Raw genomic sequence first — 18341 nt, 5'->3', positions numbered from 1 at the left:
TCCAGCATTATTTGGACCACCAACCCCTGTAATTGAGGTTGGAATGCTTTCAAAGCCAGGAACACTGCCATCAGTTCCAGGTAATTGATATGTTGCCTGACTTGGAGATATGTCCACGTTCCTTGAACACAATGGCCATCACAATGTGCACCCCAACCCGTCAAAGACGCATCCGTCGTTATGCAGCAATTCAAGGCCAATGGCTCGAATGGTACCCCCTGAGTTAGATTGTTGGGCTCCATCCAGCAATGCAAATCCCTCAAGACCACTTGTGAGATTTCCAAGCACATGTTTTGGCTGTCCACACTGGGATGGAAGTTGTGCATATACCAGTGTTGCAATGTGCACATGAGCAACCGTGTGTATAGAACCGTGGTGGCACAGGAGGCCATCAGGCCCAATAGCTTCTGAATCTGTACTGCTGGTTGCTGCGGGTTTTGCGCAAATCTCTGAATCAGTGAATGAATCTGATGAATGTGCTTTTGAGGTAAATAAGCCCTTTTCTTTTCGAAATCCAGCACTGCACCTATGAAATGTATTTGTTTCCTGGGAATGAGGCTGGACTTTTTCCAGTTGATAGTGATCCCCAGGTCCTCGAGCAGGTGGATCATGTGTCGAACTTGTTCGATCAGCAGTTCTTCGCTGTGGCTTACCAGGAGCCAGTTGTCCAAGTATGGACAGACCATCATCCCTTGCATTCTCAGGTAGGCCACTACTACTGCCACCATCTTGGTGAATACCCTCAGTACAGTCGAGAGACCGAAGGGTAGCACCTGATATTGGTATATTTGATCTCCCACTGTGAACCGAAGATATTTGCGGTGATTTTCCTGGATGCCCACATGAAAGTAAGCATCCTTCAAATCTAAGGTCGCTGCCCAAGTACCCTGGGCCAAGAAAGGAAGAATAGCCTGTAATGTCGTCATTCTGAATTTCCATTATTGCCCTGATTCTGCCATCCTTCTTCGGCATCTGGAAGTACCGGGAGTAATAGCCCAATAGTCTGTCTGGCCACTGCACCTGAACAATCGCTTCCTTCTCCAACATGACTGGCTTCCGTGGGTGTTAAGGAGGCCATGTTGTGGTTGAAGGACAGTTTGTGCAGTGGACGGACAGTCCTGTCAAAAGTTTTGTTTTGGATTATCCTTATTTGGACGTGTAGTATTGCCTTTCAACTTTTGGTTAAAGCCTTTAGACTGTCTATATGGTCTATACTGTCTTTTGAAGTCTCTTCTGTCCTGATATTTGAAGGCTCTTTGGCGAGTGAAGGAGCGGCCCTTTGACGAGTTTCCCGTTTAACCTGAGGATGTCATGAAGGTACGTGCTGTGAATTTTGATTTTTTAAAAATGATTCCATTGTAGAATCTGTATCGTCGTGAAAAAGGCCTTTCCCATCAAAAGCAAGGCTTTCAACTCTTTCTCTCATGTCTTGTTGCAGCGACGCTGAACAAAGCCAGGCATGGCAGCACATGCTCACTGCTGTCACCATTGTGTGTGACTCTGTCTCCGCGAGATGCTTAAAGGCGCTCAACTGTTATCTAGTTACTGCCGTTGTCTTCTCATAAATTTCATTAAATTTCCATTGGAACTCTTCCAGTGTCATGGACGTAGAGTCTTGTAACAAGGAGTCCCATAGCAGGTGACTATAACGCGCCATGCAGGCAGCATAGTTTGCAATCCGAATAGCCAGGCTAGCTGTGGTATAGATCTTTCTACCCGTCACATCAATGTTACGCCCTTCTTTATCCCCAGGTGTTGTATGACAGCGTCCTCCCCGGGATGTTGATGCACAGTCCACGACTAACTAATTGGGTGCTGTGTGATGCAAAAGGTATGTATTCTCTTCCTCACAAATTCTGTATAAGTTCTCTAAACGCTTTGAAGTAGGTGTGGAGATGTGCAAGGCTTCCCATGCTGTTTTAGCCACATTATTAATTGCTTGGATCATATTAAGGGCTACTGGGTGGGATGTTTTAGACCTGCCCATCATGTTATAAACTGGATCTACAACACCATTGTCTGGGGACTTTTGTTGCCAGAACCTAAGGGGTATACTCGTGGGTCAAAAGGGGCATAACATAGGAATGGCATCCCTAGGGCCTCCGCAATATCCCGTATAAGGGCATGATATGCTTTCAACTCCTCTGTGGGAGAAGTAGAAAGTCTGGGTGGCACATCTGATGGTGGATCAGACCTCCCACTGATGTAGTCAGAATCTGAACCTGTTGAAGATACTTCTTCCATATTGCAGTCTCCCGGCGAAGAGGGTGGTTCTGAGGGTGAAGGGTTGATTTTCATTTCCTCTTGCCCCCTGGTTTCTCCAGTGGCTGCACATGTGGTTAGGGTAGTGCTGCCAGCGTTCGACTAGCAGGTTGCTCCAATACTTGCACTGGTTGTTCCAATACCCGCACTGGCTGCAGCACACAATGAAGTTGGGGTTGATGTTGATCTTGGCACTGAGCCTGCTCTGGTATCTGCATGGCTCTCCAGCGCAAATATTCAGCAGCAGCATCAGGCAATGTGTGGCGGAACCCGCAGGTATGCTCTGGCTTCCTCTGAGGTGAGTATAATCTTTGTGGTTCCATGTGTGGTCTAGACGCGGAAGATCTGGATATATACGCCTGTGCTGGATTCGACATCGAGGGTTATGTCGATGGAAGTACCAATGTCGATGGCTGTGTCGAGGGCAGCATCGATGTCAAAGGTTGTGTCAGCATGGATGGTGCCGTCAATGTGGAAGGATACAAGAAAGGTCCATGTCTGTCTGATATATGCTGTACATGTAGAGCTGAGCAAGAAGGCGTTATAGGTGGGAGCCTAAGCTCATTCTCATCCGGCTCAATATCTAGAGCCCTGTACTTAGAAAACATTGGAAGGTCGATCCCGATGGCGTACGCGATGCAGAGTCCATCAGGTCCCTTAGGTCAGTATACTGCTCCCTGTCCTGTACATGTAACCCTGGTGTTCTCGGCATTGACGGAGACTGGTTAGGGGTCCGTGCTGGAGAAAGCAAGCAAATTACTTTTCCTGTCAATACTGAGGTGATCGATATCGATGGGGCAGATTGCGTAACTCCCGTCGGTGTTGACATTGATATATGAAGTTGAGCAGTAGACAATGTGGATGTGGTCTGCAGCGTATTACTAGGCATCGGTCGGGGGCTCAGCATCGAAGCACCACAAGCCTTAGAACTATGCAGAGCAACCGAGGTGGACTCGTCCGAGTCGCCTTCGAATGTCTGCGCCACTGTAGGGGAATGGGGTGCGAATTTTCTTTATTGGCAGCGGCCCTGAATCCCCAGATGTTATTTTCTCTTGGCACGCGCGTTCATGTTTGTGTTGCTTCCTAGAAACATCCTTTGGCCTCTTGAAGCCGTTGTCCCCCGGCTTCTCCGAATCCATCAATGTGGTTTTAGACTGCTTGCGTGCAGTACCACAGACATCAGGCTGCGCCTCCGCAGCTACCTTCGACGTCATAGAGCTCGATGTCGACCTCACTGACGGCACGGTTGGTGAAGTATTAGGGCGTGGTGTTGGCTGGCAGAGTGCCTCGTCATATAACGCACCCCAAAGTCGAAGTGGCCTATTTTGTCTTGTTTGTTTGGAGAAAGAGCAACAGACTTTACAGGCTGTAGTGTTGTGTTCCTCTCCAAGACACATCAGACAAGTGATAATCTGTCGATGGAAGCTTTGCGTGGCATTTTACACACCGCTTAAAAATCTTCTTAACTTCCATCACATCAGTAATCCAAGGTCAGCATTCGTAAAGACGACGATCTTTTCATCAGAACAAGTCCGTTACTAGACCTTCCATTACACAAATCTTTTCATCAGAACAAGTCCGTTACACAAATCCTGTCAGTTTACCTTTCTGAGTTCAAGTCCGTAAAATATCAGTCAAAACCAAAGCCAAGTCCATTATCCAAGTCCGTAATCCAAATTCAAGTCTGTAGTCCAAATACAAGTCAGCAATAAGAGCTAAATAAGCTAAGCAAATAACAAGGAGCTACAGCAATGAGGTTTGAACGCTAAGGCGGTCTGCGAGAAACTGGAAACTGGACGCCCCAACCGCCTCTTTTAACAACTAGGCACAGCACGTGCAGGCGGAGGGGGAGTCGCGAGGAGCTAATCAATCAGCCCGTGAGGTCACTGCGCAGGCGCAGAACTCATTCCTTATGACCACAATGGATCATGATCCAGATCCAGGGGTCACCCCATGAAACTGAAGATCAGGAAATTTACAACCAACCAAAGGAAGTACTTTTTCCACACAGCGTGTAATTAATCTATGGAATTCTCTGCCATGGGATGTTGTGATGCCCACTAGTTTAGATGGCTTTAAAAGGGACTTAGACAAATTCACAGAGGACAGGACTATCAATAGCTACTAGTCTGGTGGCTATAGAACATCTCCAGCAAGATGCCTCCAAATACCAGGTGCAGGGAAGCAACAGCTAGAGAGAGGGCATGCCCTCAGATGCCACAGGCTTCTCAGAGGCATCTGGTGGGCCACTCTGTGAAATAGAATGCTGGACTGAATGGGCCTTGGGCCTGATCCAGCAGAGCTGTTCTTATGCTAATTTACACTGTCCTGCAAAAGAACAATTAATTTTTAGACTGATTGCATAAGCTACTGTTGAAATAGCAGAAGTTTAGAAGTGGGCATGTTTAAGAAACAGAAAGTGAATAAAGCCAAAATGAAGTCTATTTATTCATGAAATTTAACCTAGTAAACATTTATATTATATTGCATTTACGAACTCTTTGTTGTTCTAGTACTTTAAAAAGCAGCTAGACAATTACACATTGTGATTTCTATGTACTTGGCTATGAAAAACCCTTCCAGGAAACAAATAAACCAAGGCCAAATAAACAACAACCTTGATTCACAAAAATGATTCACAATCCAACACACACACCCCAACCCCCTTTTAATAACATTTAACTGCCTAGCAGGAGGATTCTGAAATGGGTAGCAAGTTATCTACCACCATATGAAGAGACTTCTTGAGGGCTGAGTGCCCTATTGACTTTACCTAGTGCAACACCTGAACTTAAAATCTGGCATTGCTATTGTAAAGATTACTATGTTTCTCTTATTTCTATTATCTGTCTTAAAAGCATCTCTACACTTCAATTAGCTTTGGAGATGAAACAGAGCAACTGCTAGAGTATCTTTTCTAAATACGGAGGAACAACCATTACTGTCTCTCTTCTTTGTCCCAGACCTCCTGAGTGCAGCCTGAGATCAACTCTAGAACCCAGTGGGGCTAAGCTACATGACTCTTAACTCTTCCTTTTAGGGCTATTAGCTAAAAATGCCCAGTGACCATATTTTCTACTTGTTTTGCTTTGCCTAACATCCAGTCTGATAAAGAACACTTCTGAAGAACCTGAACTTGCTGATATTGCATCATTCTAACAAAGGTGGCTGAAATCCAGACTAAGTGACTCATAAGTAGTCCCACTGAAGTTAGTGGGGTATGTTAATGAGTAATTGAAAATGAACTACTCATAAGTAATTTCATCCGAAAGTCAGCCAATATTACTAGAATTGTAGTCTCTCTCTCTCTCACACACACACACACACTCATAAAACGGCTTGCAAGCATGCCTCCTGTGCCACAAAGCCCAGACTTTCTGTGTCTAGAAGTACCCGAGGAAACTGCCAAAGTTTGTTCGAATCAATCTTAACTACAACCCATGCTTTTCCAATGAGTGACATTGGGGTTTGGGGTGTATATTGTTTGTTTGTTGCATTGGGGGGGACATTAATGCATTTTTCTGGAATTTTAGATCTTTTTGGGTAGTCTGGGAAAGGTCAAGGATGCTGCTGGCTTTCCTGCTGGCTGCCCCACCTCAAGGACTCACATGTCGGCCACTGCCTGCTGCTGCCGCCACTCCCACCCAGTGTGGTGCAGAGCACCTCCAGCGTGCTGGCAAGCCAGCAGTCCCTGCCAGTTACCCAGCCCCCAGAACAGATGGCCCTGGTGCATGTGCAGAGTCAGCACATGCAGACAGGCCATCTGAGTCATGGGGATGGGGCAACCAGCAGGGAACGCCGGCACGCCAGACCAAGGCAGGCACTCTGCACTGCACCAGACAGGACTGGTGGCAGCACCTAGCAGGAAAGCATGCAGCATCCTTGACCTCTCCCAGACTAACAAAAAAGATCTAAAATTCCAGAAAAAATTATTAATGTCCCCCAAAATTCAGAAAAACCTCTCTCCTTGGGGGAAAAAATGGGATGGAGTTAGGATTATGATTCGAACAAACTTTGGCAGTTTCCTCGGGTACTTTTAGACACAGAAAGTCTGGGCTTTGTGGTACAGGAGGCATGCTTGCAAGCTGAGCTGGACCGGGGGACAGTGTTCTGCGCCGCCCTAGGCAGGAGCAGTTGGCAGTGGCTGGCAGGAAAGCCAGTGGCAGGCTTGTCAACATTGTGTGCTGCAAGATCTCTATACAGGAAAACCTCGGTATTCATGGGGGTCCCGTTCCCAGGTAGTACAGAGGATACCAAAACTGTGAATACCGAATAAACTGGGTAATGGTAGGGATGTGCACGAATCAGTTCTCAGGTCATGTTGGAGGCCTGCAAACCAGTTCACTGGTCTGGTGGTCCGATGGACCGTCGCTGGGTGTGTGTGTGTTGCTTTAAGGGCGGGGGGTTGTACTTACCCCTCCCGCTGCTTTTCCTCCTCCGGCGCTCCAGTTTTCAGTCAACTCTTCGAGGCGGCAGCGGTCCTCCCTGCCGCCACTGCCCTCTTGTTGTTGGTAAAATAACACGTGGAAGTAACATGTGCGCATGTGCCCGCTGCCGTGCGCATCACACACATCACTGTGACGTGCGTGGCACTCGCACATTGGCGGGGGGGCGCATGCGTGCGTGTTACTTCCACGTGTTATTTTGTCAACAACAAGGGGGCAGAGGCAGCGGGCAGGATCGCTGTTGCCCCGAAGATGTGGCTGAAAACTGGAGCGCCAGAGGGGGAAAAGCGGCGGGAGGGGTAAGTACACCCCCCCCGGCCTTAAAGCACCCCCCCCAGCCATCGAACCATGCCTCCACGGTCCGTGCACATCCCTAGGTAATAGCATCATGGGGGTTAGGTACATAACGGGGGGAATCAGTTGAAAATAGTGTGTGTGGTTTTGTTTTTTAAGAAATTGGCCAAAAATGACCCTAAAATGCAAATAAAAGCAGGGCAAAGTGCCCCACTATGCTCCAGGGATCCTCAGCAGTCTTCATTGCTACCATGTGCCAAAAATTGACATAAATTAGAAGGGTTTGTTTAAAAAGAAATAAAAGCACTCTGTGCGCACACACAGAAAGGCCCAAAATGGGCTACAAACAGTCATTTAGGAGGCAGGCAGGGAGGAGTCCCTGCTGCCACCTCTGCCACCATCTGCTGCTGCAGCCACCTCTGCCACCATTCTGAAGGTACCGCTACCGCCATCCACCTTGGCCCCTCCACCAACCCAAGCACTTTATTTGTAAAGGGGAATCCTTGCTGGATTTTACAAATCCGACCCGTGGACACACGAGTCTCCTCCCTACCCCCCGGCATATGCCAAGGTCAGGTGCCTATTCCCCGACTCCAGATATGTGAAACTGCGAGTGTTTAAACCACAGATAATGAGGTTTGCTTGTACTGGTTGTGGGCAATACTGTGGACATTGCAGTTCCAAAAGTCCTACTGCACAGACTCTTTCAGCAGGCAAGGTGCATTTTTCTGCCTCTTAAAATGCAACTTTGAAGATCAATTGTGAAATAACCATCGATTTAGGTCCCAAAGGGATATACAAAAGGCATTTTCTGGCATGTAGTCTAAATGCTGAAACTATGCAAATTGACTACAGAAACATTTAAATACCACTTCTTCAGTCAAAAAAAAAAAAAGTCAACAACCCTTTATACCCTGTTCAAAAAAGAAAAAAAATTAAACTTCTCTACCTAAGCCATTTTCCAGCTGATCGTCACCAGATTTGCAAAGGTGTCTCTTGTCTGTGAATGTATGCCAATAGCCAGGCAGATTGGACAAAAGGTTGTGATTTTATAAGCAATAGAATGTTTAGGGCTTATAATGGTGGAACACTGAACACTCTCAATCTTAACTATATATCTTAATCTTAACTATACTTAACTTGCACCAGTATAATAATGGCTATGAGCCCTAAAAATCAGAAACTAGAAGGCAAAATAAATAATTTTTCAGATCTCAGTGTGCATCTAAGGTTAAAAAAATAAGAGAAAACCCCATTAAAATATTTGAGACTGAACATGAATGCAATCTTATTTTTTAAAGAAGTTACAATACTGATAAAGAGGAGAAAGGACATATAATGGACAGGATGGAAAACAATGAAAACAATTTATCTAACTGATCACTGCTAGTGCCACGAAAGCTTTGTGCCTTTAAAACAATGAATTACGATGAATGAATTAGCTGGACTGAACTGAATTAGTTTTAGGTGTGGATTACAACTGGGTACCAGCAGTATGTAGTAAATCATATTGTAATTGGTTGCCATGGTCATACTCAGAACATAGGTACACATAAACCAAGGGTGTCTAACTGTGGCCCTCCTGCAAATGTTGGCCTATAACTTACTTATCCATCTTATTTATTTCTCTATGTAAACTGCTTGGGGAACTTTTGTTTTAAAGTGATATATAAATGTAATACAACAGGTGGAAAGGCCCCAGCATAGACCTTTCCTCTACTATCTGAAGCACAGCCTTTCTTTCTTGACAATACGCATGTTCACAACAAATAGCATTTTTTAAAGGAAATGTATAGTCATAGTAAAGAATTGCCTTGCCCACTTGTTTTAAACAAAACAGAATTACTTTGGGGGTGTTAACTGGGAATGTATCCCTATTAATATTAACAAAACAGTCTCATTAAAAAATGTTTTGTTATATTTTGCAAGTGCCCTTGACAAAAGATTTAATAAGTCCAACTCAGGCTTATTAGAGACAACAAAGAGGCATCTTAGGGTCTCCTCAATTTTTTCCTCTCCTGTATCAGGGATTCTCAAATTTTGTGGCTGGGGATTGTAAAAGTTAAAGTCTAACAACATCTGGGGACCCAAGTTTGAGAACCCCTATCCTATAGAACAATCAAGAACAACATGCATGAAGATGGTATATGGCTTGAGATGCAGAAATGGAATCTTCCAAACACTGAATATGGTGATATAATCAGTTGCATTTAAAAACAAAAAACAAAAACATTCCCTCTACTTATTTCTCATGCCCTACCCTGCCTCTGAAGAGCCTAGAACCTCTACACATGGTTTTCCCCCCAAAACTGTTATTTATGAAAACAACTAACTATGAATCAAGATTCTCACTCTGGACATGTGTGTAACTTGTATGTTAGCAAATGCTACTCCTACTTATTTTAAAGGTAAAATTATTTCATAATATTAAGAAACCAGTTCTTCTGCAATTGTGTATAAAATTGCTTGTATTAGATATGTACATTTGCAGCTCTGCTGCCAGCTACAATGTTTGTATTCTGAAAAGAGGCAATAAAACGAGCTTGCTCGTTATGCCTAAGCTACATTGGTCTCTTTTCAATTTACCAAGAAAGAAACTACTTATAGAAAATGTATTAAAGTAAAGAAATATTTTTATTTTAAACCATGTACAAATAGTTAATGACAGCTTTGGGTAATATAGTAGATCAGGTTCATCACTTCAATGTCCAAGTCAGCTGCAATAGATCACAATTGCATCTGAAATGCAAGATGGAAGCTTATGTGACTATTTGAATGGCTATCTGGAATTGGTGCAGAATAGGAAAACCAGTTAGTAATTTACTGATTTTAACTATAGATACAGAATAGCAAGAGGGCCACTAGGATAAACTGTATACAGACTAAAACAATCCCTTCACATTATGATGAAAAGCCTGCTTTTCTATTACTCTCACTAAATCCCAGCCTCATTTGTTTGAGCAGATTAAGGAATGCTCAAAACAGCTGGGTAATCAGAAGCCAGGATAAACTGAACTACTATCTCATTACAATTACAGTTACATAGGGGTTTTTTGGCACTGACAACTGGCCGTGTTGGTTAACCAAAGGATTCAGATAATAAAGGCTCTGATGTACCCAATTTCATAACCAGAAATTACATCCCCATTCATTTTTGGCACAAGTTAACTATATTTGCAACTTACACTAGGGATGTGCCCGAATCAGTCCGGCACCTCCTTAGGGAAGTGCCAAACAAGCTTGGGCACCCGCATTCAAACCAGTTCAGCGGGGTGGGGATCAGTTCCTTTTAAAAGCACGTAAGCAGGGCCTTACCTGCTCCTCCGCTGCCTCACTGCTTTTCCAGGTGAGGTACCCACGTTCCAAAAGGCCGTGTGCAGGCTGCTGGGAGCAGTGCTGCAGCCACACGTGGCCTTTGGCAAATGGGTACCATGCCTGAAAAGCGGTGGGGCAGCATAGGAGCAGATAAGGATCTGTTTTTTAAAGGAACTGATCCCCACCCCAACCACAGCTACCTGAAGCAGTTCAGGCACATCTCTAACAATATGTTGCCCCAAGTAGTTTAGTTGGGAGCCTATTGCAAGGATTATCTTGATGGCAAAGGGTTAGAAAATAGGACAGTATAAGTTTGAAAAGAAAATAAATGCAGCTTCCAAAAGGTAAACAGAGAAACAATTTGAGTTTGAACACATGGCAGATGCCAATGAAAAAATCTACTTAAACTAGTGGGCCCGAGAGCAGAGCATCTGTGCCTCTAGTTGGGCCCAGCCGTACACACACACACCCCACGCCAGCATGCCCGGCTTTCTGGATGGATGGCCAGCCAAACGGCTGCTCCCCGCCCCCCCGCCAGGCCGTCCCACTGCCGCCTCCCGCCGGCCAGGCTAGGCTGGCCTGCCACTGCTTCCTCCATGCCCGAAGCTGCCATCTCACCCGGGTGGGCCAGGCTGTCCCACCGCCACCGCCTTTTTCTCCTGGCCAGCGGGGCTTTGCCTGCCAGTCACCCGCCTACCTCCTCGCCACCACCATTATTTTTCCGAACCACCGCCTCCTCCTCCTACTGGCCAGCGGGGCTTCGCCTGCCAGCCGCCCGCTCACCCCTTCTCGCCACTGCCACTATTTCTCTCCACTTCAATGCTGAAACTCTTGTGTGCTCTCTGTCAGCCAATTACCTCCTCCCCCTCTGTCAGTCAATCACTTCCTTTCTGCCACGTCCCCACCCATCCCATCTTGGAGAATTAATTATTTGGATTCTGTCACCTTACATGGCACAGAAGGGAAATGCTTGCCTAACAAACAAAAGGTTGGCGGTTTGAATCCCCACTGGTACTATATCGGGCAGCAGCAATATGGGAAGATGCTGAAAGGCATCATCTCATACTGCGTGGGAGGAGGCAATGGTAAAAACCCCTCTATTCTACCAAAGAAAACCACAGGGCTCTGTGGACGCCAGGAGTCGAAATCAACTTGATGGCACACTTTATCTTTACCTTTATGTTATAGCCCAAATTTGTGTAAAGAGGAGATATCAGCATCAGGCTGTGCTGCTTCCTTTCAAATATCCTGCTTGTTAATGTCATAACAGCATCATGCTCATCCTTTTTCTTTATTGGGGGGGGGGACCCCAGAAAGAGTCTGCCCCAGAGGGTCTTTTGAGCTTTAAGGAAGCCTATTGTTTGGACGTTTGTTCCAAATCATCAAAACCCATATAACATAACGGATGTTCCTTGTTTCAAAGCATCTCAGCTCTAGCTTCATTAATTTATTCTTAAAAGGGACACACATGCACACCACTTTTTCTTTGAACAACCCTTATATGCAGCCACCTGCCTCCCTTTGTATCACTTTTTTATTTCAGAATTAATAAAGCACCCTTTTTGGTTGATTCACATATGTTCATATATGAGCACAGTGATCACAGGCTCGCACTCATCTGAGAGCTATGCTATGACAGTTATGATGGTGAAGAGGAACTACTATGGCATCACTGCATCAGTCCTGTAGTGCTTTTCTAAGCAATGATCAGAGATGGGGGTTGGCCAATTCCATGCTAGGCATCATTAGGAAGGGGATTGGAAATAAAACTGCCAATATTATAATGCCCTTACACAAAATAATGGTGCAGCCACACCTGGTGTACTATGTACAATTCTGGTCACCACATCTAAAAAAGGACATTGAAGAAATGGAAAAAGTGCAGAAGAGGGCAACCAAGATGATCGGGGCCTAGAGCACCTTTCTTATGAGGCAAGGCTACAACACCTGGGGCTATTTAGTTTAGAAAAAGTCGACTGAGGGGAAACATGATAGAGGTCTATAAAATCATGCATGGTGTGGACAAAGTGGATAGAGAGAAACTCTTCTCCTTCTCACATAACACTAGTACCAGGGATCATCCCATGAAATTGATTGCCAGGAGGTCTAGGACCAACAAACAGAAGCACTTTTTCACACAACGCATAATTAACTTGTGGAATTCTCTGCCCCAGGATGTGACAGCCAACAACCTGGATGGCTTTAAGAGGAGTTTGGATAATTTAATGGAGGAGAGGTCTATCAATAGCTACTAGTCGGAGGACTAGAGGCCATCTTCAGCCTCAAAGGCAGGATGCTTCTGAGTACCAGTTGCAGGGGAGTGACAGCAGGAGAAAGGGCACGCCCTCAACTCCTGCTTCTGGCTTCCAGCGGCATCTTGTGGGCCACTGTGCGAAACAGGATGCTGGACTAGATGGACCTTGGGCCTGATCCAGCAGCGCCATTCTTATGTTCATTTCTAAAAATCCATTATTTCATAAAATAGATTAGTAACAATGGATAGATGCCAATTCAACATTAGGCAAGACTGACAATCTCAACATTGTAATTAATGCTTTTCAGATATTATACCTTGGAAGCGTGTGAGCTAGTACATATATGTTTTATTGATTTATAAACAGAAGGATAATATGGAGATCCTCCCCCCACTAATTATATTGTTCAAACAGGCCAAATCAGATCACAATCTCTTTAAAGCACTAGGAAACATGTTACATTATAATTTTCCGAGGGGAAAAATTATGCAAATGGGAAAAATTCTTATGGTTTTCTGGAAATTTATTCAATTCAAATTTTTCAGGAAAACCCACACCTCTGATAAGGGTGTGGAGAACATATGCCATCTATTTAAAAAGGTCTTGTCAAAAGACACTCCATTTTGTTACCCAAGACTCATTTGATTGAAACAACCATTTGATCAGATATGTGCTAAAAATTTCTTTTTAAAAAGAAAAGCATTCATACTTTTAAATATCATAAATGTGTAGTCCTAGTTGACCTGTAAAATGCAGTTTATGTACTGTACTTCCTTCTATGGAACTTGGTGTCAAGCTGAATGGGATGGGACCTGGAGGAAGCAGATTCCAAGCTACCCAGTGAAATGTTCAGGTTTCTCCTGAAGCTTTGCTACCTACAACAACCCTCTGGCACTATCTGCCCCTTTTGATTTAATTTTACCACTCTAAACATAAGGTGGCAGAGCAACAGGCCGCTTGTTTCCCTGTAGGAGGGCAAAACAACATGTCACAGTTCTTTGAAATGAGTGTATCTCTAAGATGAACAGGGACCAAATCAGAAAGGTAGTGTATTCACCACTCTCCAGATGAAAGAGGGACACAGGCCAGAGAAAAACAAGCAAATTCAAAAGAAACAAGCAAATTCAAAGAAAGGCCTTTGGAAGGACCTAAGTCTGGTGCATTCCTCTATTAAAGGTAGCAGTGTGTCCTGTGAGGGGCAAAGGTTGAAATGCATCTGAGATCTGACAGTTATATATAACTTTATATAACACTGGCTAACAATTGCAATTATCTAATCTATTATTGTTTTACATGAAAGATCTTCAAATTACATAGCTGGTAGACAGCATGTTGAAAGAACAATGTATAGAAAGTGATATTAAGACTCTCTTGTAGAGTATTTCATGCACCATTGTAAGACAATTTTTTTTTCATGAGATCCCCCCCCCCCCCCATTTTCCTATTTTTCCACCTCTAGCCTTGGGGAAGATCGGATGTGTGGGGGAGGGGGATACATTTCCTCTCCAGGTCTTAACATTTCTATGCACAAATGCAGGTGTATGAGTTGACAAATCAGTTCCTTTGTTGCCTGCTCAGCTAAGTGTTGTCAGGTACTGTCATGAAGGCTGAGATGGTTGGCTTCGTTCCTTTGATCACCTAGAACTATGAAGTCATTCACACTGTCAAAAAGTACATTCTACCCAGGTTTGGGAGCTGTGTGTGCTCCCAATTTTCAGTTGTGTGGAAGCAAAGTAGGAGGGAAACTTGGTAGAAGAAGTGATTGTGCGGAAGCAAGATGGGAGGGAAACCTGGGTAACTTTTCCACCTACCTTGCTTCCACACAATCACTTCTTCCCAGGTTTTCCTCTTACCTTGCTTACACACAACCAAAAATTGGGAGCACACAGCTCCCAAACCTGGATAGAACATAGTTTTGATTGTGTGAATTACCTCAATGCCTATCTTCCTGCAACCTCCATGTGTGACAACTTGACAATTTACCCTAACAATGTTATTTCTGATGCAAATTCTCTTCCCCTCTTTTCCAGATAACCTTCACTCCTAAAGGACGGTTGGGTTTGATGATTTTGTGAATTCACTTCCTGAAGAGGAGTGATCTCATAAAACCAAAGGACTTGAAGGAAAATTAAGTCCCTTCTTTCCCTGAAGTCATCTCTGTCCTCTGGAGGTTAGGAGCAGCTTGCAGACATGTTTTGAGAAACTGCCTGAACCAGAAGCTCTTTTATTTTTTTGGTCAACTAAGCAGTATGGCCACCTGGCTTGATCTACATAGTCACATACTAATATTATCATCACTGCACTTTCCTTTTGAACCTTTTTGTTTGCCCTTCTCTCCTTACCTTGAATTTGTCTGTGCATTCGGATTTTTCCTTAATAAATATATTTAATAAATTTCCTTAATAAATAGACTGTGCTTGAAGATTGTTTTCACATTTTGTCCTATCCACATTCACTGGACTTATGCTAATGAGTTTGAGACCTACTCTAGTTCCAAGGGAGTTTCTTTTAAGTATCTGTGGACATCAAGTAAGAGAGTATATGAAGAGAGAGAGAGAGATCCTGAGAATTTATTAGGGTTTTTTGTTGTTTTTTTAAAAAGAGTTCTGATCCTCTGAATGATCAGGTAGTGATAACTGATACAAAGAGGTTATTTTGAGGGTGCTTCAGAGCGGCTGAATCCCTCTCATGACCCACAACCAGTAAAAGAGGGATCTTTTAAATCTTTGCCCTCAAAGTGAGAATATCAAACAACCTGTAGCTTGCTACGACTTCTTTGCAAGGCATTTCACAGATAAAGTTGCTCATATCTGTTCCAACTGCACTACTATGAAAGCAGTACAAGTATAAGGTGTGTTCTGGATTCAGTCACTGCCTGGATGAGGCAACTGGCAGTTGTTAGCTAACTGGAATTGTTTGGTCTATGACTTGTTTGCTCAACCCAAGCCTATCTTGGATTTTTACATCTTAGGAAGAATTTTTACATCAACTGTGTCTTGGAGGTAATTAATGCCTCCTTGAAATGAGGAATAGTTCCAGACATCTTGAGACAGGCAGTTGCAAAGCCATTCCTAAAGAAACCCTTTAACAATTATTGACCAGTCACCAAGATTTCCTTTCAGGGCAAGGTGAACAAGCATGTGGTAGCCAGCAGACTCCAGGTATTCCTAGATGAAACTGATGTTCTAGACCCATTTCAATCCAGTTTCCAGCCTGGGGTTAGGACTGAAACATTCCTTAGCTGCCTATATGGATTACCTTCCAGGAAAAAGAACAGAGGGGATGTGTTTCTGTTTGTTATTTTACACCTCTCAGCAATTTTCAGTAGCATCAACCATGATATCCTTCTGGACTGCTTATCTGGGATGAAACTGGAGGCACCATACTCTGGCAGCTTCTTATCCAACTGGTGTTGCTGGGGGACTGCTCCATCTTGTCCACCATGCTGTTTAAGATCTACATAAAACCAATACAACTGTCTAAAAATTCGGGGCATTCTATCAATATGCTGACAACACACTGCTCACTCTCTCCTTTCTATCTTTTTCATGTGTGGCTGTAGATAGCCTGAACAAATGTCTGGAATCAGTATTGGTACAGTATACCTGACAGATAATATACTGAAGCTCAGTCCAGACAAGATGGGTACTTTTGGTTGGTGACACAGCTAATCACAGAATTGGGATACAGCCTATTTTAAATAGGGCTGTACGCCCCCTAAAGGATCACGATCAAAGCTTGGGAATAGCATTAGTCCTCTGGCCAACTGACCTGCTTGAAAAACAAGACCTGGCACCACTAATATGTGCTTGATAACACACAGCTTTAACTACTACAGTGTGCTTTATGTGGGGCTGCCTCTGGCAACTGTTCATAGGCCACTAACTGCTACTAACTGTAAGAAATACATTTCACCAATACTTAAAGAACTAAACTTGCAGACATAATTAGAAGCCAGTTTTGACCAATAAACTACGAAGCATCTTCCAGTGCCTTTGATGGCAACAAGAAACAGAGCTTTTCTCAATGAGATATCTTGTATCTAGAACTAGTTTCCTTTTGCCCACAAGTCAAGTTCCCTTTCTGATGATTTTCAGGAAACAGTTACTGCTTTTATTTAGATTTTTACCTGGTGAACAAAATCAGATATAAATTTTCATATCCGAGTTTTATTATGTTTTATGTTATTTGTTAACCACTTAATCAGAGGGAATCCCTCTGATTAAGCAGCGGGATACCAATATTTCAAAACTAATCTTATTGTACAGGCAAACACCGTTATCCATGGGGGTTCTATTCTCCACTACAACCGCCGATAATGGAACCATGGATAATGGGGCATTAAGTCAATGGGACTGGGGGGGTTAGGTTCCAGGAAGCTTTAAAATTGAAAACTTAAGCGCAGCAAAAACAGGCAGAAATAATATAAACGTAGTGCCCTACCATGCTTCACAGGTTTGCAGCAATCCTGCAGTGCCCCCCAAATGTCCGAAATTGCCATTTTCCCATGAGTTTTCATGGAAAGTTTTTTTTTGGGGGGGGGGTTTCTTAACTAAATGAGCCACAAAATTACTCATCTTCACAAAATGGTGGCCAGAAATGACCTCTGAGATCATTTCCGGCCACCTCGAAACCACAGAAATTAACTCTTTGGGGAAATTTTTTTCCTTGTATTCTGAGGTCAGGTGTTAATTGCCGGACCACGGATACACAGAACTGTGGGTGTCAGGTCCACGAATGGCAAGGTTTGCCTGCATAAAAGTATACCACATTTGCTTGCATTGTGTTCCCCCTCCCTGAATGAATAGTAAGTCACTCAAGGCCATACAACTTTATTAAATTCTCACATAAAGGCATTTTTATAAAGGATATAGAGGATAACCTGCATATAGATGACCACACAGAAATTACAAACACATATTTAACTAGTGGCCAATTTTGGCTAACAAATGTGTTCACACACACTGCAATACATACATATTAAGTTTTGAAATGTGAAAGTTTATTTTCAGGTTACTTTCCTTTTTCTACACAGAAGTGACTTCCATTATACCATATGTTCAGCAGCCTTCAGCATTTGGCAGAGATGTGGGGTAGAAATTTTTTCAACACAGAAAAGTTTTCCCCATACCTTTTTCCCCCAGTGGAAATATTTCCATTTCTAAAATTTCTACTTGGCTGCTGGAAATTTTTTAGAGATACAGTTAGGAGAATTCAATATGGTAGAAGTTGTTTTTAAAACTATATAACTAGGTCAAACATGCCAAATTAGACCATAATCTATTTAGGGCCTTGGAACAATTTGTAAAAAAAAACCTAGAGGGGAAAAATAATGCAAATCAGGGAAGTTGGCAGGGGAATTTTTCCAATTCAAAGTTTTCCAGAAAATCCACATCTCTGGTATTTGGTAAATGAAACTATGGCTTCTGATTCTCTCAAGTTCTTGTCCCGGGATTTACAAATCTGTAAAGCTGAATTCATGCATTAACATTAACATATGTGAATCACTTCCATGCTGTAATGGGAACTACATGGATTGGATGAATTATGTTGCTTCCCCCATGTTTATTTTATTTATTATTTATTCAATTCCTATACCTCCCTCCCAAAAATGGCTCAGGGCAGTTTACACAGAGAAATAATGAATAAATAAGATGGATCCTTGTCCCCAAATGGCTCACAATCTAAAAAGAAACATGAAAGACACCAGCAACAGTCACTGGAGATACTGTGCTGGAGGTGGATAGAGCCAGTTACTCTCCCCCTGCTA

The 18341-nt window shown here is 43.4% G+C and overlaps 1 protein-coding gene across 7 annotated transcripts in view; it reads right to left on the bottom strand.

The window, feature by feature from the left end:
• EZH2 (enhancer of zeste 2 polycomb repressive complex 2 subunit) overlaps nt 1-18341 on the bottom strand; it is a 92053-nt gene that overhangs the window by 55859 nt on the left and 17853 nt on the right. Inside the window, exon 1 of one of the 7 annotated variants that reach the window (XR_008310449.1) lies at nt 15830-15986. The exons of 4 other annotated variants lie outside the window; for them this stretch is intronic. Coding sequence is in view for 2 of the 3 variants with exons in the window: in XM_053265732.1 (XP_053121707.1) it covers nt 15830-15902 (73 nt within the window). In the remaining variant the exon portion in view is untranslated. Of the gene's footprint in view, nt 1-15829; nt 16028-18341 lie in introns of those variants that run through there. 2 more of the 7 variants (XM_053265732.1, XM_053265733.1) reach the window with 2 other exon arrangements.

The sequence above is a fragment of the Hemicordylus capensis genome, chromosome 6 (genome assembly GCF_027244095.1).
Source record: "Hemicordylus capensis ecotype Gifberg chromosome 6, rHemCap1.1.pri, whole genome shotgun sequence".
Lineage (NCBI taxonomy): Eukaryota > Metazoa > Chordata > Lepidosauria > Squamata > Cordylidae > Hemicordylus > Hemicordylus capensis.
This window is presented reverse-complemented; position numbering and strand designations above follow the sequence as displayed.